This window comes from Orcinus orca, chromosome 6, assembly GCF_937001465.1.
Source record: "Orcinus orca chromosome 6, mOrcOrc1.1, whole genome shotgun sequence".
NCBI classification, from domain to species: domain Eukaryota; kingdom Metazoa; phylum Chordata; class Mammalia; order Artiodactyla; family Delphinidae; genus Orcinus; species Orcinus orca.
In genome coordinates, this window is record NC_064564.1 from 27,263,399 (window position 1) to 27,284,582 (window position 21,184).

The 21,184-nt window shown below is 40.6% G+C and overlaps 1 protein-coding gene across 4 annotated transcripts in view; it reads left to right on the plus strand.

Annotated features, from left to right (window-relative positions):
• SHC3 (SHC adaptor protein 3) overlaps positions 1-21,184 on the plus strand; it is a 151,119-nt gene that overhangs the window by 120,824 nt on the left and 9,111 nt on the right. For all 4 annotated transcript variants that reach the window (XM_033429607.2, XM_049711509.1, XM_049711508.1 and 1 more), the window contains 2 exons: positions 1,775-1,933; positions 5,319-5,614. In XM_033429607.2, coding sequence (XP_033285498.1) covers positions 1,775-1,933; positions 5,319-5,614 — 455 coding nt within the window. The remainder of the gene's footprint in view (positions 1-1,774; positions 1,934-5,318; positions 5,615-21,184) is intronic.

Sequence of the window (21,184 nt, forward strand, 5' to 3'; positions counted from 1 at the left end):
CGCCACCTGGGAAGCCCTTGACAATATATTTTTAAAATTTCCCCCGATGAAAGAATTTCATGTCTTGCCTGCCCCAGCTGAAAGATGACCCATCCATACTGCCCAGCCAGTAATCCCTAAAACCCAGTCAGTACACCACATGGTTCTATCTCAGAATAGGATGGAAATAGCACATTAAAGTTATAACTTTGCCAGAGGCACTTTTTTTTTTTTAACATTTTTCATCTTTGTTCTATACACATTTAAAAAGTATTATACAGCAATTGTGTACATAGACATATAACTGCTAAAGATTAAAGGAGACACATTACTTACATGAGATATTTACTCTATTGAAAATTCATCAGGTTTATTTGAAAATGACATCTTTTTTTATGTTCAAGTTATTCCAGCCAGATCAAAAACAGACAATGGAAGAAGTTCACCAGGGCAAAAATGAGCCTTACACAAGTTCTTGTGTAAAGAGAATAAATAAATTTCAAGTTCTTATTTGTAAGCAATAAATATATTTTCCATAGAACAAATACAAATGTTCCTTATTGATCTGCTGGCAGCCATTTCCCCTAAATGAAACTGAACTCTGGGTACCAACACCAGGGAGGGTGTGTCTCCCTGCCCCCGACTCAGCACCTGCCAATGTCTGAAGTGGGAAAGGGCTGTCATCAGCAACTTATTCATTGGGCTTTTGATCTTTTTAAAGATTAGTTTGTAAAGTTGTTTTTACAGTCTGAATTGTCTGCAGTTCATACATACATCTGAATGGAAGATAGTCATCACTAAGCCACGACTGGTAGCGCAGGAACGACCAGTGATGCATAGAAACCACGTCCGGGGAGAGGAGTAGACACAGCTCAGGAATTTGTGGAGATGCTCTCCAGAGACGGGATTTTCGCAGGACACCTGCATTCTCACGCTTACAGGCCAGAGACAGTGGTGCTGCCAAAAGTCCTTTAGTGGGCTCTTGGGAAAGCTTCTCCCAAAGCCCTGAACCCACTCTAGCCAGATGGATTGAGCTGACTTCCACAGCCCACCACCTGGAGAGGTGACCTCTCTCCAGGCCCAAGGCGATCTTGAGAGTGTCTGTGGAAGCCTGTTAGAAACAGTGATCCCATACAAAGAATGGGATAGTGGCTCAAGCAGGGCGACACCCTTCATTCGCCTCAGGCAACAAAAGCAGGGACAGCTTGACCCTGCCTTAACAGAGTCTTGGTCCAGCTGGGAAGTCCCACGAAGGCACAAGCCTGACTCTGTTTTAGAAGGAAGGTGCCTCATTCATTAGGAAGTAACTTTCTAATAAAATGGGGTCACAGCACCTGCACTGCATTTCTAATGGAGTTAACATATGAAGCATTCCCCTACACTTAAAAAAAGAACAATGAAAATAAGGCCTGTTGTTCTTCTGCTCAGTTATTTTGATCTCAGGCCTTTGTAAAGGGGATGAGGAGGCTGAGGCAGCTTCTGCAGCAGGTGTGCCCCCCCCACCTGCTCCCCCCAGCCCGGGTCAGAGGCGCCTAGGGTCTTGGTAAGGCTCCTAACCTTCACGGCGTCCATCATCCTTGGCCAGTAGGTCCCATTTTGACAGGAAGGAGTGGAGAGCATCCTAGCAGAGTACAACAGGGTATGAGAGGGTCAGAGAGGAGACTTAATGGATGGGCATCTGAAGCAAGGATCTTCCTATGAATGGGCTAAAGGAACTTTTCTGTGAATCACTGGGTAGCTTAACATGAATAGCTTTACGATCAGAAGAGAAAAGAGGGCTGTTTTCTTGTTGCAGGGTCCTTGGACATCTACAGCATGCCGGAAAGGAAATCGCATGTGACCCCTACGGGAGAAGCCCCCACCTATGTCAACACCCAGTGCATCCCGCTGCAGGCTGGGCTGGCCGCGGGCAGCAGTGCAGAAAGCAGCCCACGGAAAGACCTCTTTGACATGAGTGGGTTTCCATCTGCCACTGGATTTTTCTCTTTTGAGGCTGTTTTTTTGCATTGTCTTTTGTTTGAAATCTGTGCAATTACTGAATTTTCTTCTGGTGGGGTTTTGATGAATGACACTGATTAGCTGTATTTTTCTGGGTTATGATTGAGCTTTTCAAGGCTTTGAATTTGGCCAAGCCCTGCTTTGGAATTACAACCTTCTCTGCAGTCCAGAGGCAAAGCAGCTTCCCTTTTTTTTTTTTTTTAATTAATTAATGTATTTGGCTGTGTTGGGTCTTAGTTGCAGCACATGGGATCTTCGTGGTGGCATGCGGATTTCTCTCCAGTTGTGGCATGTGGGCTCCAAAGCACACGGGTTCAGTAGTTGCAGCATGCAGGATTAGTTGCCCCACGGCATGTGGGATCTTAGTTCCCCGACCAGAGATCGAACCCGCTTCTCCTGCATTGGAAGGCGGATTCTTAACCACTGGACCACCAGGGAAGTCCCCCCACCCCCGCTTTATAATTGACTTTGCTCTTGAAGATCGTATTGAGACAAATGATATACATAAATGCATTCATTTATTTATTCATTTAGGTATTAATTGGATATTGTGCGCCAAATACTGTATCAGTTTTAAGGATGCCAAGATGAAATGGCTTGGCCCCTGTTTTCATAGAGCTCTTAGTCTGTTGAACAAGACTAACATATAAGCAAGAAATTGTAATATACCCTCTTGTTTGCCTACATACACTCACTTTCCCTCTCACTTTTTCTCTTTCTCTCTCCCCTTCTTCCTCTCTACTGAACACCTACCATGTGTCAAATACTAGTCTACTTACTGGGGATATACAGGAAAACCAAATAGACAAAGTCCCTACTCTCATGAAGTTTAAATAACCACCATGTGTTACCGGTAGTGACAGGTACTCTGATGAAAAATAAAACGGGATAAGAAGAGTAACCCCAAACTCCTGTTGATTGCACTGTAGTATGATGTGTACCATGGACCTCTGTTTGGCATATAGATTGGGAAAAATAAATCACCCGTGATTAATGAAAGTGTAAATTGTTGTTAAGGAATTTTGAAAGAGCTTCCCAAGCTCACAAACAGCTTTACATCCCCAAATTTCTTTTTCAATTTCCTTGAGAATTTTACAGGCTGAAGAGGGAAGGAGAGGAGACTAGCACTTAGTGAGTTTCTACCACGTGGCTAGGTGCTTATTATTTTATTTAATTTTTGCAATAGTCCTACGGGTAGATATTATTATTATTACCATTTTATAGAGGAGGAAACAGAGAACCCTAGAGGTTTGGTAACTTCACTGCTGGTTCACCACATACAATACATACCTGTTATTGTATGTGGGTTAGGACAGGGCTGAGTGCTTTTATAAACAGGCTGCACCATGACAACAAAAGTCTATTTTTCCCCAGAATGGGACACTGGACTCCCATTCTGATTTTAAAAATCACCAGAGCCAGAAGAACTGTAGAAGCATCTAGTCTAATCTCTTCATTTAAAAAAATGTGGAAATAGCCTAGGAGGTATGAAGCAACTTCTCAAGATGCAGAGCAAAGTGGTAGCTCCAGTTGTAACGATATCTCCCAACATCAGTTTAGTAGTTGTATTTATGGTCAGACAATTTTCACTGTTTAATTTAGTCAATATACCAGTGACTCTTGGCCCCAGAGCCTGAGGAGAGTTAGATTTGGCTGGGGTTTGAGATGGGAAAAATGAAAGCCAGACCTCCCTTTTTTCATCCATCAATTTCTACTCCTACTCCCGAAACTAGAGAAGGGGAAACCGAAAGTATAAAGAGCCCTGGAGAGGCTAGTATCTATTGAAAAGTATGGTAAAATAGACCTAGCACTCTGTGTTTATCTTGAACCACTATAGCTAAATAATGATGGTGGTAGTGGTGCTGTTAGTGATGGTAATGGTACTGATGGTGGTGGTGATGCTGATGATTGTGGTGATGGTGGTGATAGTGATGAGGGTAATGATATGGTGATGGTGATGATGGTAATGGTGGTAATGAAGGTGATAATAATGATAAGATGGTGATAGTGGTGTTGGTGATGATGATGATGGTGATGATGATGTTGATAGTGATGGTGATGATGTTGATGCTAGTGGTGGGGCTGAGGTGATGGTGATTATGATGGTGATGATGATGTGTGGTAATGGTGATGGTGGTGATGATGATGATGGTACAGAAACAATACAAATTTTCAACTACTCCAGGTAATCAGGGAAAAAGTAGAATAAAAAGAGAAAATCTACGAACATAATTTTAGCCCATAGTTTTAACCTCTTTTTTGCCCCAAATCTGTAAATCATTTAACAAGTGTCAAAATGATTTAGTTTTGGTTTCATTTATTCACTTCACTTCTGCCCATTCTCTACCACCATTTAGCAAACTGGTCTGATTTGACAGCACTCACTGAATATTTATGGGTACAAACTATGTCCCAGGAACAATGTTGGACTAGAGGGATGTTGCTGTGCCCAGGAGAGAACCATTCTTGTTCTTGTGGTGCTTGCATTGTAGTAGGTTGGCAGTGGGGTCCTAGATAATCATCACAACACCTTACACTTGTGTGGCACTGGGGGCATTTTTCAGAGTGCTGTTGTACATATTGCCTTGTTTGAAAATCGAACATTGAGATTTAATTAGATGAGCCTGGTGACTTCTCTTACCGCTGATATTTGTGGCTCTTAGAGCCATGGCCTGCAGTGAGAAGTATGTTCTGAAGGGCATAAAATCAAGCTCAATCTCAAACACTCACACAAGAGCCTTTTTCTACAGGGAAACAAGTGAAGGTCAAGGGGAGGTAGAGCTCCTAGCCTGGGGCAAGTCACACAAAATGCACCCAATAAATGTCAGTTTTCTTCTCTTTTAAGAATTCACCTAATACAAAAATTTTAAAAGAAACATTTGTTGGGCTGGGTTTCAGTTTTGCATGAAATCAAAACCTTGCAACTTTGTGTATTTTCTTTGGTATTGGCAGGTTTTTATTCAGAAGAGAACACATTTGTTGAAGAGGCTAGCCAATATTCCAGAGAAAGTAGATGGCATGTAATATTCATGGCCTCTTGCAGCGTGCAAAAATGGAGTCATTCTAACTAGTGAGGCAAAGGGTGTGCTTGAGTCTTTGGCACAAGACACAATGCCCAGCTGTCTTGGGAAAGCAGACTCATCAGAATGAGTCATGCCAAGATTTGGGCTTTGCTTTCAAATGCTTGTTATGATGAGTCTTGTTGTATTACCAGCCAGTCATTTTTCTCTACTTCTTTTTTTTCTGGTAGAAGTTGCCTTTGCATTTCCAGCCCTCACATTGTACTGTTTATCATTTGTTCTCCTTGGGATTGACGTGTTGCTGGCAAATGTTGTTGGCAGAACCTTTTGAAGATGCTCTCAAGAACCAGTCCTTGGGGCCTGTGTTGAGCAAGGCAGCCTCCGTGGAGTGCATCAGCCCCGTCTCACCCAGAGCCCCGGATGCTAAGATGCTGGAAGAGCTGAAAGCAGAGCCTTGGTACCAAGGGGAGATGAGCAGGAAGGAGGCAGAGGGGCTACTGAAGAGAGATGGAGACTTCCTGGTCAGGAAGAGCACCACCAACCCAGGCTCCTTTGTCCTCACTGGCATGCACAATGGCCAGGCCAAGCACCTGCTGCTCGTGGACCCAGAAGGCACGGTGAGCACAGGTCGGAGTGTGGCCTGCACTGGGCAACCTCCCTCCGACAGTCTACCCTGGGTCACTGCACTGGGGACCACTTTCCCTCCTCTACTCACATATGCCTGCTGAGTCCTGACGGTCACTTCTTCAGGGCCCTGGAGACCAGGCCCAGAGGACTTATGCTTTCAGGCCAGAGCCAGGCTACAGGAGCCCATGGTCAGGACCCCCTGTGCAAGTTACAAAACTTGGAAATCCCCAGGGCCTGGGTTGAAAGGTTTAATTCTCATGTTCTTTAAAATAAATACAAAAACTGAGAAAGTTGTCCTTTCAGATATGTTCATAGTGGACAAAGAAGTACAGGGCTCCTGGGCTTTTAATATTTACCTCAAATATCTCTACAAGTTGAATCACCAGTTTTTATTTGCAGGTTATAAAATGTGATGAAGAAGTAAGTAAGCCTCCTATTAATTAGTCTCTTGCTTTCCCACCCAGAGAAGTAATACCTCATGACAGTGATTTTGGCACTTCCTGGCAGTACAGTTGTGTCTGAATAATTCTATGGGGTTGACTGAATATACCATCTTTCAGTCAATAAATAAATTTGACTTCACCCTGGCACAGTCCAAGAATTACTAAGTTTAATAAATATAGTTACCTTAGCCTAACCATTGAGTAAATTCCAGGATTGTTATTTAAAATTTTTTTATCCAGTGAAAACAAAGCAGCAGGTAGAGTTATCTCAATAGTGGTTAAGAACACGGCATTTAAAAAAAATGTATTGAAGTGTAGTTGATTCACAATGTTGTGTTAATTTCTGCTGTACAGCAAAGTGACTTAGTTATGCATATATATATATTCTTTTTCATATTCTTTTCCATTATGATTTATCACAGGATACTGAATATAGTTCCCTGTGCTATACAGTAGGACCTTGCTGTTTATCCATTCTATATATAATAGTTTGCATCTGCTAAACCCAAACTTCTAATCCTTTCCTCCCCAATCTCCCCTTCCCCTTGGCAACCACAAGTCTGTTCTCTATGAAGGACATTGCATTTTTTGATTAACAGGTAGGGATGAAGACAGTCTTCAGTTGAACTTGGACACAATTTAACTGTTTGTGTTTGGGGAAAGAGGCGGTGTTACCTGAGATGATTTGTTGCCTCAGGCGTCTAGACTAAGTTGCCTGCACACCTCAGCTCCCTAGACCTCTGCACCTTCTCTTCTCTTCCATTCTCCAGCTGGGCAACCACTTCCCATGAATGTAACATATATCCAATTCACCTTCTTTCGTTGTGTGGATTTTTTTTGCATATATGCACACCAGGGAAAATACATATTTTGTGTTTGTGTGTTTCAGAAATTTGCAAACAAACATGATGTTATTCCACAAATCATTTCTTTCTTTTTCCCTTCGGTACATGTTTTTAAGATCTGTCAGTAGTGCCTTCCATATACTGAATTGTTACTTGGGTGGGCCATCTGGGGCTCACTGGATACACCATCTGCACATCACTTCCTGAGCTCTCTTGTGAAACATTGAAAAACTGAAGGTGCTGCAAACCTCATGCCTGTTTCCCCTGCACCTGGGATGGTCTCTCTGGGGCATATCCCAGGAGTGTTTGATCATAGGGTGTACATACATTTAGTGTCATCAGGGGTTGCATCTGCATCCAGAATGGCTGGGCTACTGACATGTGCAGCAGCAGAGTGTGAGGGTCCCACACCCACCCTTTTTCTATCTAGTTTTGCTAATCTGGTGCGGGTGGGGAGTGAAGTGATGTCTCATTGTTTGCTGTGCAATTCTTTGATTGCACTTTAACAGGTTTCTCCATAAATTTTATGTTCCTATCTTTCCTCCATGTTTCTCTTTTAATCTTCTTATTGGGTTTTCTTGAGTTTATTCCAGCAATAGAATCTCCATATGTACTCTCCCACATCTTCACCTATGAGACAGTTTTGTCTGTGACATTCTTCATCAGATAAAAGTCTTTTTTGGGGGAATGTAGCTGAATCCATCAATTTTCCCCTTTATGCTTTATAGTTTTGAGTTTTAAAAGGTTTCTCACCTACAAATCACAGATGTACGGTACTATATATTTTCTCCTACTAGCTTTATTGTTTGTCTTTCACATTTACCTTTCAATTCCAACTGAAGTTACTTTGGAAGATGATATAAGATAGGACCCAACATTTTAAAAATCGCCATGTAGTGAGCCAATTCTCCCGTCACTATTTACCAAATAATTCACCTTTTCTCTGTGGTAGTGATGCTCCCTCTATTACACACTAAGTCTCTGTGTCATGGGTCTGTTTCTGGACTCTCAGTTTTGTTCTACTGATTTGACTGTCTGTTTCTTGTGCAAGTTCCATACTGCTTTAGTCATTACAGCCTTAAACTGTCTTAATATCTGGTGGTGTGCGTCCTTCCTCTTGAGTCTCCTTTTTATAAGTTGTCTTAGCTATTCTCAGACCTTTATTCTTTGTACTGATTTTAGATTCAGTTTAGTAAGTCACCAAAAATACATGCTGGGGTTTCGATAGGACTTGCACTGAATTTACAGATTAATTTGGGGCGAGCTGACATTTTTCAATATTAAATAATCACCTCCATGAACATGGCATGTCTCCACTTATTTAGTTTTAAGATGTCTTTTGTTAGAATATTAAAATTCTCTCCAGAAAGTTCTTCTGTTTCCATTGTTAGGTTGCTTCCTAGGGATAGTTTTAGTTCTTGTTGTAAGTGGTATGTTATTTTTGATCACTTTTTCTCAGTAGTTGTTGCTGCAGGGAGAGGAAAGTAGTGTGATCTTGAGCCTGGAAATTTTGCTGATTGTGGTCGTTTTACTGGACCAGCGGTCGTTGCCATTGCAAACACTGAGTTTTTTCGCCTGCCTTCCAATCCCAGACATTAGAGGACACCTTTGAGCATTGGCCAGGAGAGGGCGCCCTTGTTCAGCTTCCAACCTGAAGGAATGTTTGAGGTATTGTTCCCTTAAGGATGATGTAAGCTTTTGGTAGATGTCCTTATCAACCTAAAAGACTTCGTTCATTCATTCACTCAACAAATGTGTACTGGATGACTACTAATCCAGGCATTGTTTTTGGCACCTGGGATATGTCCATGAGCCAGTTAAAAGGGCAATCTCTGCTCTCATTACCTATTTATACATATTAATTGACCAACTACTTTTATCATGTATAGGTGTTGAACTTTATCAAATGCTTCTTCAGCAGATTTTGAGATAATACCATGATTTTTTTCCTAAAGTCCATTCATGTGGGAAATTACACAGGTAGATTTTTCTGATGTTGCATCCTGGCATAAACCCTGCTTGGTCTTGACATAGTAATCATGGATTTGGAGTCCTAATATTTCCTTTAGGATTTTTCAGGCACAGTTCATGAGAGAAATCTGTCTTCATTGTCTTTGCTTCCTTCTCTTGTGTGTGCTCGTCTGGTTTGGGTGTCAAGATTATGTGGTTATACACACCTCTTACAATGATCTAGGCTTACTCAGGCCAGAGGAGACTTCCCCCACCATTTTACCTCAAATAGAATCCCCTAGATACCCCCTATTTCTTTACCCTGATTTATTTTTACCCTTAAGCACTTACCACAAACAAGCACTCGTTTATTTGCTAATTTGTTTATTATCTCGTTTCCCCCACTAGACTATAATCTCCAAGAGGGTATCAGTCTTGTTCATTGCAGTATTTCCCACCATCTAGAATAGTGCCTGGCACATAGCTTGTGTTCAATAAGCATTAGATAACTGAATACATAAATCAACCTCAGGCTTTTTCAGGTTAGGAGGTTGAGGACCGAAGAAAGTGAGCTGGGGTCACAAGTGAGATTTTCTACACAGACTCAGTCCAGAGTTCTTTCCATTTGCATTGGCTACCTATTAAATTAGTTGTAGTTATCTAAAGGAAAATAGGAGGGAAATAGAAATCCTATGAGAATATGAATATTTCAGTTGAAAATTTTAGGTATTTTTTTAAAGTTAAAATTTAGCTAAATTATACCCTCTTATAGATCAAAGACGATTAGTTTTTTTGTTCACTCAGTTCTTATAGACAAAAAGATGATTTACAGAAGATACGTACTACTACTAATATATTATACATTCATGAACCAGTATCAAGATAATGTAGAAGACAAGGAGGACGTGAAGTTAGACCAGGTGTCTGAGCAAGCCCAAACACCCCAAGCTGTGCTGTCTCTACAGCTTTAATTTTGGAGAAGAAATTTGCAGTATGGTTGAGAAAATCTGTAAATCACACCTACTAATAACTGTTCTTTTGGGGGGCTTTTTGTGGGATCTGATTATCTAGCTTAATTGATCCTATGGAGGACAGCTTTAGCTGAAAAAGAAAATGGAAATGAAAGACTTAATTAAAAACGTAATGTCACTTCCTTGCTGTGAGGACACCAAAATAGACGATGAACACATTCTCTTCAATATTTATTCATCTGATTTTCATGGTAATTGGTTGGTCCCTGACTATAAAGGCGGAAACTTGGCAGAACAGATTACTCAGATAAATAAGGATGCAAAACAGTTCTACGTCTAAATTTACTCCAGAGTATACCAACCTATGTGCCTTCCCACTGTGCACTGATTGTTCAAGACGAGGGCGCCTGGGCGAGCTGGAAATGTGGGTGACAAGGATCACTGTGGCAGGGCTTCTGAGCTCCTGCAGAGGTGCTGAGGCTACCGACCCTAGATAACAGCAGCTGAAAAGAAGCCGGCGAGTGGGTCTGTAGGAACAGCCTCAGATATGGAGTCTGGTGCACTTTTTTTTCTTTTCAACATCTTTCAGAATCATTTAGTCAGCCCTCTGTGTCTAAAATTATTCCCTGAGTCATTTATCATTGATTCATCACTTTGGCCTTGAAGGGCCAGCAAAGTGATGTGGGCACTGTGCTTGCATTTGAACAAGCTACGGCTGCACGTTGCTGGGTATTCCATGGGCTTCGTCAACGTGGTCTCAGGTTATGGCATGTTTGAGAGCGTGTACAGGGGCTTTTGCATTCCTGAACTCACCAAACCATGACAACCATCCAACATCCACATTTATCAGGTTTTTATTTTCTTCTCAGGGTAATTAAGAAAACAAAAAGCCCCCTGATCCCTCCACTTAATAAAGCCCTGTTGTTATTTTGAAATTCCCTTTGTACCAGTCAGTCTAGCCTGTGCTGCCGTAACAAATAAGGGACTCCCTTCTCCAACAATGAGAAACTTGACTCCCATTATTCTTAATGTTTTTACCTATTTGATGAACTTCCTTGTATGTGGAAACCTGCCTCATCAAGCCTGGATTTCGACTCCTCTGCCCAGCTGTCCCCACATGGGTTCCCTCCTCACCCTGTTCATGTTTTGACACCCACACTGCTCGATCCTCCTACATACATGCCCTCCCCCTCCTTGGCTGTGACTTCCATGGTGGGCTGCCCAACCTTCTCCTTGGCATGGACGCTTCTGACACCCTGTGCCAGTCCATCCATCCATCCAGCCCTTGGGCATACCCACTCTGCCCGCACTCTGGGATGCCATTTGGGGCCATTGTGGCTACATGACCCCCACATCACAGACACCTGTCTTCTTGGCATTTGGACTTTTTGTTCACTTAGGAAGGAAAAGGAGAGGAAAGGAAAGGGAAGAGGAGCTTTGCAAAGTATTTCATAACAGATCCTGGGCCTCCTATCATTCCTAGTATAACTACCTTAGCACGCATCCCTACCAATAAGGACATTAAAACAACAACAACAACATGTCATTGTTATAGCCAACAAAAACCAAAACTAATTACTAAACATACTCAAAATTTCCTGATTATCTCAAAGATATTCTTTTTATAGTAAGTTTGTTGGAATCAGAATCCATAGATGGTCCATCCACGTCATGCATTTCATTATGTCTCAAGATTCGCACTCCATAGAAGCTTTCTTTCTGTTTCCCTCTACACCTTGATTTGTTTGGTGAACTGGACATTTGTCTGTAGAATTTCCCACGTAGTGATTTGTGTCCTTGCTTTCTTGTGGCATTATTTAACTTGTTTCTTGTTTCTTGTATTATCTATGAATTGGTAAACATAAAGATCTTTAAAAACAGCTCTGTTGGGACAGAATTTACATAATACACACTTGAAGTGTACAATTCTGTGGTTTTTAGTATATTCGCAGATATGAGCATCCATCATCACCGTCCATTTTGGAATATTTTCATGCTGTACCATTTAGCTATCACCTCCCTATCCTCCGATCCCGCAGCCCTAGGAACCACTCAGCTATTTTCTGTCTCTATAGATTATCCAATTCTGGACATATGTATGAATAGAATTATATAATATGTGGACTTTTGACTAACTTCTTTCACTTAACATAATGTTTTAAAGGCTTACCCATGCTGTAATATGTGTGAGCACTCCATTCCTTTTTATGGATGAATAATATTCCATTTTTGGACATACCACAGTTTATGATTAGTCTGTTGATGGACACTTGGCTATTGTGAATAATGCAGCTATAAATGGTACGTACAAGTTTTTGCATGGACATATGTTTCATTTCTCTTGGATATATATCTAAGAGTGGGATGCTAGGTCAAATGGTAACTCTGTACTTTGTCTCTTGATGAAATGCCAGACGGTTTTCCAAAGCAGCTATACCATTTTACATTCCAACCAGCAGTGTATAAGGGTTATAATTCCTCTATATCATCACCAACACTTGTTATTATCTGACTTTTTGATTCTAGACATACTAGTGGATGTAAAGTGGTATACCATTGTGGTTTTGATTTGCATTTTCCTTGATGACTAATGAGGTTGAGCGTTTTTTCATGTGCTTATTAGCCGTGTGTGTATCTTCTTTGGAGAAATGACTATTCAGATCCTTTGCCTACATTTCTTCCTTTTCTTTCTTTTCTCTTCACTTTTTATTGTGATAAAATATATGTAATATAAAATTTACCATCTTAACTACTTTTTGAGTGTACAGTTCAATGATATTAAGTATGTTTATATAGTTAGGCAACCACCACCACCATCCATCTCCAGAACCCTTCTCATCTTTTAAACCTGAAACTTTATACCTATTGAACAATAACTTCCCATTCCCAACCCCCAGTCCCTGGCATCCACCATTTTACTTTCTGTAACTATGATTTTGACTACTGTAAGTATACCTCATATAAGTGGAATCATATAGTATTTGTCTTTTTGTAATTGGTTTATTTCACTTAGCACAATGCCCTCAGGTTTCATCCACATTGTAGAATGTGTCAGAATTTCCTTCCTTTTTAAGGCTAAATAATATTCCATTATATGTATGTATCGCATTGTATCACATTTTGCTTATCCATTCATCAGTGGATGGATATTTGGGTTGCTTCCATGTTTTAGCTATTGTGAAAAATGATGCTATGAACATGGGTATGCAAATATCTCTTCCAGACCCCACTTTCGACTTTTATAGTATATATCCAAAGGTGGATTTGCTGGATCATATGGTAATTCATTTGTAATATTTTCTTGAGAAACCATCATATTTTTTCCACAGTGGCTGCACCATTTTACATTCCCACCAGCAGTATACAAGGGTACCAATTTCTACACATCCTCTCCAACATTTATTTTCTATTTTCTTTTTTTTTTTTTTTTGCTGTATGCAGGCCTCCCACTGTTGTGGCCTCTCCAGTTGCGGAGCACAGGCTCCGGACGCGCAGGCTCAGCGGCCATGGCTCACGAGCCTAGCCGCTCCGCGGCATGTGGGATCTTCCCGGACCGGGGCATGAACCCGTGTGCCCTGCATCGGCAGGCGGACTCTCAACCACTGCTCCACGAGGGAAGCCCTCTATTTTCTTGATAGTAGCCATCCTAATGGATGTAAGATGGTATTTCATTGTAGTTTTGATTTGCATTTCTCTAATGATCAGTTTTGTTGGTCTCTTTATTTTCATCCTTATTAGAGTTCATTGAGCTTTTTGGACGTTTATACTCATGTATTTAATCAGATTTGGAAAATTTCTGTCATTATTTCTTCAAGTACTATGTCTTTCTCTTTTTACTCTCTTCTCCCTCTAGCATTCTAGCAATGCATATGTTGATCTATTTTATGGTATCCCACAGGTCCTTTAGGCTCTGTTCACTTTTCTTCAATCTTTTTTCCTTCTGTTCCTGGGACTCAAAAATTTCAATTGTCCTATCTTCAAGCTCCCTGATTCTTTCTTCTGTCTTGTGCTTTTCCACTCCAGAGTTTCATTTTGGTTCCTATTTAGGTTTTCTAAATAGGTTTTATTGATGTTTCTATTATTTTCGTACATCATTTTCTTGACTTTCTCCACATCTTTATTTAGTTCTTTGAGCATCTTTAAGGCACCTTCAAGTTATTTTAAAGTCTTTTTCATGAATATTTATCCCTCTGTTTTTTCTAAGAGTTTTATAGTGTTAGCTTTTCCATTTAGGCTTTTGGTCCATTTTGAGTTAATTTGTATATTTGGGGTGAGGCAATGTTTCGATTTTATTATTTTACAGGTGGATATCCAGTTTTCTCAGCATCATTTGTTGAAAAGACTATTCTTTCCCCCATTGAATATGTTTGGCATTGCTGAAAATCGATTGACCATATATGTGTGGGTGTATTTCTGCATCTCAATTCCATTCTGTTGATCCCTATGTCTACCTTTATGGCAGTACAACATTGCCTTGATTACTGTTGCTTAGTAGTAAGTTTTTAAGTCAAAGAGAGTGAGTCCTCTGACTTTGTTCTTTTTCAAGATCGTTTTAGCTATTCAGGGAACCTCACAATTTTATATACATTTTAGAAACAGCTTGTCAATTTTTACAAAGAAGTCAGATGGGTTTCTTATAGGAATTGTGTTGAATGTACAGATCAACTGGGGGATAGAGAGTATTGCCATCTTAACAATGCTGTCTTCTGTCCATTAACATGGGATGTTTTCCCACTTATCTAGATCTTTAATTTCTTTTGACAATGTTTTTTTAGTTTCCAGAGTGTAAGTTTTCCACTTACTTTGTTAAATTTATTCCTCTCTATATATTTGTTTCTTGGATGCACTCATGAATGCAATTGTTTTCTCAATTTCATTCTCATTGTGTTCTTTGCAAGTATATAACTACAATTAATTGTTTATATTAATCTTATATCGTGCAAACTAGCTGAACTCATTTATTAGTTCTAATAGTAGTTTTTAGTGATTCCTTAGTGTTTTCTACATATAAGATCATATTATCTGTGAATAGAGATAGTTTACTTCTTTCAAATCTGGATGCATTTTATTTCTTTTTATTGACTATTTGCCCTGGCTAGAACATCCAATAGAATAATAGAAGTGGCAAGAGTGGTCGTCTTTATCTTTTTACTTATCTTAAGGGGAAAGCATCCAATCTTTCACCATTAGGTATGATGCTGTGAGTTTTTGTGGATGTCCTTTATCAGGTTAAGTAAATTTCCTTCTACTTTTTTGAGTATCTTTTAACATGAAAAAGTGTTGGATTTTGTCAAATGCTCTTTATGTGCCTATTGAAATAATTATGTGATTTTTGTTTTTTTATTCTATTGATATGTTCAACTCCATCAATCGGTTTTCAGATGTTAAACCAACCTTGCATTCCTGGAATAAATTCTGCTTGGTCATAGTGTATAATTATTTTTATATGTTTCTGGATTTGGTTTGCTAGTACTTTTTGTTGAGGATTTTTTGCATCCATATTCATAAGAGATATTAGTCTGTAGTTCTCTTTTCTTGTAGTTTCTTTGTCTGGTTTTGGTATCAGGGTACTACTGGCCTCATTGATTGAATTTGGAAGTATTCCCTCATCTTCTACTTTTTGGAAGAAATTCCAAAGAATTTATATTAATTTTTCTTTAAACATTTGATAGAATTCAACAGTGAAGTTATCTGGTCCTGGGCTTTTCTTTTGGGGTACTTCTGTTTACTGCTTAATATCTTCACTTGTTATAGGTGTATTCAGATTTTGTATTTCTTCCTGAGTCAGTTTTGATAGTTTGTGTCTTTCTAAGAATTTGTCCATTTCACCTAATATCAAATTGGTTGGCATAAAATTTTCCATGGTATTCTTTTATAATCTTTTTTATTTTTATAATGTGGGGAAAATGTTCCCCTTTTCATTTCTAAGTATAGTAGTTTGAGTCTTCTTTGTTTTTTAATTTGGTCAATCTAGCTAAAGGTTTGTCAAGTTTGTTGACATTTTCAAAGAACCAACTTTTGGTTTCATTGATTTTTTTTCTATTGTTTCTCTATTCTCCATCTTGTTTATCTCTGCTTTAATCTTTATGATTTTCTTTCTTCTGCTTGCCTTAAGTTTAGTATACTCTTCTTTTTTTCAGGGTCTTTAAGTGAGGGGTTATGTTATTGATTTGAGATTTTGTCTGTCTTAATATAGACATTTACAGCTATAAATTTCTTAAGTATAGCTGTAGCTCATAAGTTTGGTCTGTTGTGTCTTCGTTTTCATTTATTTTAAGTATTTTCTTATTTCCCTACTGATATCTCTTTGACTCATTAATTATGTAGGAGTTTTTTTTGAATTTCTATGTATTTGTGAGTTTCTGAATTCTTTTCCTGCTGTTGAGTCCCAGTTTCATTCCATTTTGGTCAGAGATTGTATCCCCTTAGTGTGGCATTATTGTTATACATATTAAATCTATTATATTAATGTTACAGACTTAACAATGCATTGTTATATTACCTTACCCTCTGAAATTATTTCCTTAGCCTAATGCAGCTTTGCTCTGCCCACCTCCTTTGTACTGTTATTGGCAAATATGTTATACATATATTACATTTCTATGTTAGGCCCAACATTACATTATATTCATATTATTTTATACAATTACTTTTAAATAAGTTAATATTGAAGTTTCTAATTGCCTTCTTGAGAGAAGAGACCTAAGTTTTCCTCACCATGTCATTACTATTATCCAGCTCATTCCAACTATTTTTGGAACATGCATGAAGACAGTCTGATTTTCTGTTCTAATGTGGACTAATAGATTACTAAAGCAAACCCATTATTCTAAGGACATAGTCTCATTGGAGTCTTGGGTGAGTTTCAGCCTGTTGTGTATACTATATCTTCCTCTTTTATGGTTTTCACTCACTTTAATTGGAGTTATTTCTCAAAACAGGTGCATGGGCATGAACTTTCTCATTCCTACATGTCTGAAAATATATTTTGAAGTCACTTTGATTCACCTTATGGTTGCCTGTAGCATGGCTGCTCTGATTCTTAATCTTTTGTAGATTACTTTTTCTTTACCTACTAGACATTTTTAGTTTTTTCTTTACCTTCTACAATGACGTGGTCATGAATCTGTGTGTACCTTTTCTTATTCATTTTTCCAGAGATGTGATGAACCCTTTCCATCTGAAAATTTTTGTTTTTTCTTAGGTCATAGCAATTTCCTTATATTATTTCTTTGATAATTTCTTACCTTCTTTATTCTTTCCCCTTAGACACACAAACACCTTGTTGAGGGGATGGATCTCTTGGATTGATCTTCTGTCTCTTCTTTCCTGCAAGTTTCCAGTTCTTTGAAAATTTGCTCTATGTTCTGAAAGCTTTCCTTGATGATCTTCCAAACTTAATATATGTATAATTTTACAAATTGTATATTTAATTTCTAAAGGAAAATTTGTTATCTTCTGATTGTTTTACTTTTTTGTGCATCTTGTTCTTTTTAATGGTTAAAAAGAAGAAGAACATTTTTACTTTTTGGTGTTATTAATATGAGTTGTTTTTAATATTTTGTCTATTTTCCAACTTAACTTGTGGGGTCAGGTGTTTGTTTGCTTATCATGATTTTTCTTTTCATGGTACTGACATTCTTAAGATGCCCAGTACATTTCCTTGCCATATAGAAGAACAAGAGACTGGACTGATTTTCCTGGGATGGATCTCCTTTGCTGTAATACATTTAGGTATCTTTCCCTCTAGTCTTTCCTGGCATTAGCATTGAAGACTGACTGAGATTATGTGTGTGTGGTGGGTGAGACATGGGGTAGGGATATTTTGGAGGGGATTAGGTGAAGGGAAGCTGTTGTATGACAGATTAGAGGACTGTAGGGTGAGAAGGGGTGGAGGGGGCTCGGACTTTTACGCTGGGTACCTCCCAGGAGCGTTTTACTTGGAATCACCTTTACCCTCCTATAGCCTTAATTTTCCCCAGACGTCTTATTTAATTTCTTTGGATAAACATTCTCTGGCTTCTTCCCTGAAGGCAAAATACTAGTTTGGCTATAAGGAGGCAAAGGGGAAGGAGGGGGTGGTGGAGCTGCTGGCTAAGTTACTCTGGAGCATTCTCCAGGCAGCCTAACTGCTCTCCCTCCCACCATTGCTCCTCTCTCTCCTCAGCTGCAGGATCCGCCCTCCCCTCTACATTCTAGGCTACCCTCCTCCTCACTCTTTTATTTCAACAGCCTTCCTCTTTTCTGCTAGCCCACAGTGTGCTGATGTTACAGTATCCACTGGCAATCCACATCCTTCTTTTTTGTTTTAGAAGTTTTTTCCTCTACTGTCATTTCACTGGGTTTGGCGAAGATGGGATAAGACAATGCCTATACTCAGCCTTACATTTTAAATTAGAATTTCTTTACTCATGCCTTTCCTGTAAAAAGAGAATCATTTAATGATGTAAAACATCAGCTATTCACCCATCTCTATTTTCTATCGACAATTACAAAATTAAAGAAGTAAAAACACATAGGTACATTTTAGTATCTTCCCCACTCAATATTTGGTAAGGGACCTTCCCTCCTTTTTTTCTGTAAATACACCAGTGCCCTAGGGGAGCTTGGAGCTAATGTGTCCACAACATTTCTGTGCTTCTCTGGCATGGCTCTGAAGAAACCCTGATTGGTGAACATTTCCTATGAATTTCCCTTTTGGATACCGTGGTCAGGCTTCTACCTTTTTTCTCTTCTATTATCAGAAACAGACTTTGCTGACTTTTGGGTAAACTTGGGGATGATTGAGGCTCCTTAGTACCTTGGAACTGGAAAAAGAAGGGACATTACACCTAGAAGGAACCAGGGCCAGGCAGCCCAAAATAGTCCCCCCCTGGATGTGGCTGGTCAGGGAAACCATGGGGTGGGAGGGGGAGATTGGAAGATCTCCAGGATCCCAGCTGTGCAGGGATTCATGATCAAGCTTACAGTTTGGATGGAAAATGAGTGTACATGTGGAGCAAGGCATCAATTGGAAAATGTAAGCAACTGGCGTGCAAGATTCCAAGTACGACCCTTGGCATTGCAGCCCCGGGGGCTGATGTGGATCCAGCACTGTGGCCATTGGGTTTAGGAGGGACTTGGACTGCACCTTAATTTCAAGTCTGGAAGAAGCCAGGCAATGTGGCCAGGGTGGGTCTACATCCTATCTGTGTTAGGTTGCATTCAGGCATGAACTTTGGGGGTGGGAAGATGTCAGTGGATCCAGCCAAAGCTGAGACAGTAGACAGAGGGCTGCAGGTCTGTATGTGCAACTGTTCCTGTGGAATCAGAGTTTTCATCAGGAGACATCTTCAACTGACAGCTTTGCCTGTTCTAGTGCCACCCTTTGGACGGGGCTGAATGTAATCATTTTGTCATCGATTGAATGTACTCCTTAAGGCATGATTTTTTTTTTTTTTGGCCGCACCACGTGGCTTGTGAGATCTCAGTTCCCAAACCAGAGATTGAACCCGGGCTGTGGCAGTGAAAGCCTGGAATCCTAACCACTAGGCCCCCAGGGAACTCCCTTAATATACCATTTTTAAATGCACAATTTCTAAATGCCTACAGAGCAACTCCACATAAGTGTTCTAGGCAACTTGAGCCTACCACGTCTAAAGGGGAAGGTATCATCCCATCGTTCCCAGCTCCTCACCCCAGCTGCCCCCTGGATGCCTTCCCATGGCTTGCCCAGTCAGCAAGCCTCTGCCACCAGCACCTCCCTCTCACACTCCACATTCTCTGACTGACCAATCCCCTAAATATCTCTGAAAGGGTCCCTCTCTTCCTGGATTGTCAGTGCATTTCCCCCCACCCTTCACTGCCAGCAGGAGGCTCCGCTAATGTCATTCCCTGCTCTAAATCTCTCCAGGATGGCCGTTGCCTTCAGGGTAAGTTTAAACTGCTCAGTATGGTATGAAAAACAGGAACAGCAAACATTTACTGAGCATGAACTAGGGGCCCTGCACTGTGTGAAATTCTTCATGCACATTAATCAGTTACTTCTGATGAGAATCCTATGAAGTAGGACTATTATGATAACAAATTTACATGGGAATGAAGGCTCAGAGAGGTCAGTAACTTGCCCTAAAGGGCACCATTAGGAGGTGACAGGTGGGGAGGTGAACCCAGGTGCTTGAAACTGGCTTCTTGTCACTACACCAGACAGTTATCTTGGGGGTTGCGGGGGAGGTCCGATGGTAGTTCACAAAGCACACAGAATGCTGCTTGGCACCCAGCTGGGTGACGAAGGAAAGCGCTGGTGTCTGGCTGGTTTACATCTCAGTGGAGCATCTTGAGAATGTCCCATCATTTCTGTTTTGATACTGGGTGGGTGGAGGGGCTGAATGAACAGGGCAGGTACTGTCACGTTCCTGTCAACAATGCAATTAGACCAACAGAGCTTCAAGCTCTACTCTTCTCGCCCAGTGGTTCTCAGAGTGGGGTCCCCTGTCCACTGGAACCTGCTAGAAATGCAAATTCTCAGGCTCCACCTGCTGAGTCAGAATCTCTTGGGGTGGGGGTGTCAGGCAGTCTGTGCTTCCAGAAGACCCTAGGGGCTTTTGATGCTGCTCAAGCTGAGAACCACAGTCTAGTGAACGCATCCTTCCTGGCCTGTACATTTTGGGGCCTCTGCCTGGGGCTTTGTGTCACAGGGTTGCTTCATGGCTAAGAAGAAAATGTTTGGGGAGGGCAACACCAGATAATATTGAAGGAAGCTTCCAGCTCTCAGTTCAATTTCTTCGCCACTGTGTTCTGCCAGCCACTAGAGGGAGCAAAAGGCACACAGCTTCTATCCTGGGAAAGGGATGGCTGAGCCTCACCTGTAAGGATGCAGGTGAGCGTCCAACCTCCGCTTCTCAGCAGTCCAGGAAGGCTTGCAGGAGAGCCTGCTGTCCACGCTACTCTGTGCTTCTTCTCTTCCTAGTTTCCTCTGTGTTCACAGATTTTCACAAAGTTATCAGGTTAGCTTTGTGGGATGGCTCTGTCCTCCCTGGGTCTGCATTCTGCGCCCAGTGTTCTCCCCCGCCAAAGTACATTTGGCATGGTCTCTGGTGGTGAGCACTGCAGGGTCAGACAGCTTGGGGATGCATTGAGTGCCCCAGCCTTCCTCCTTTAAGCTGGAATTAGGACTTTTTTGGTACTTTCTTGAGCAGTGCCTTATCAGCTGGCATCCTGGAAGCCTCACAGAGGTGAGCACTTAGAACTAGCAGGGCCCCAGAGAATCTTCCTGGGATGAAAGTTCTGCATTTAGAGAGACTACAATTCTATCCATCTACAGAGCTCCTAAAAAATTATTTTTAAGGTAGAATTTTCTGTGCTAGTTGATA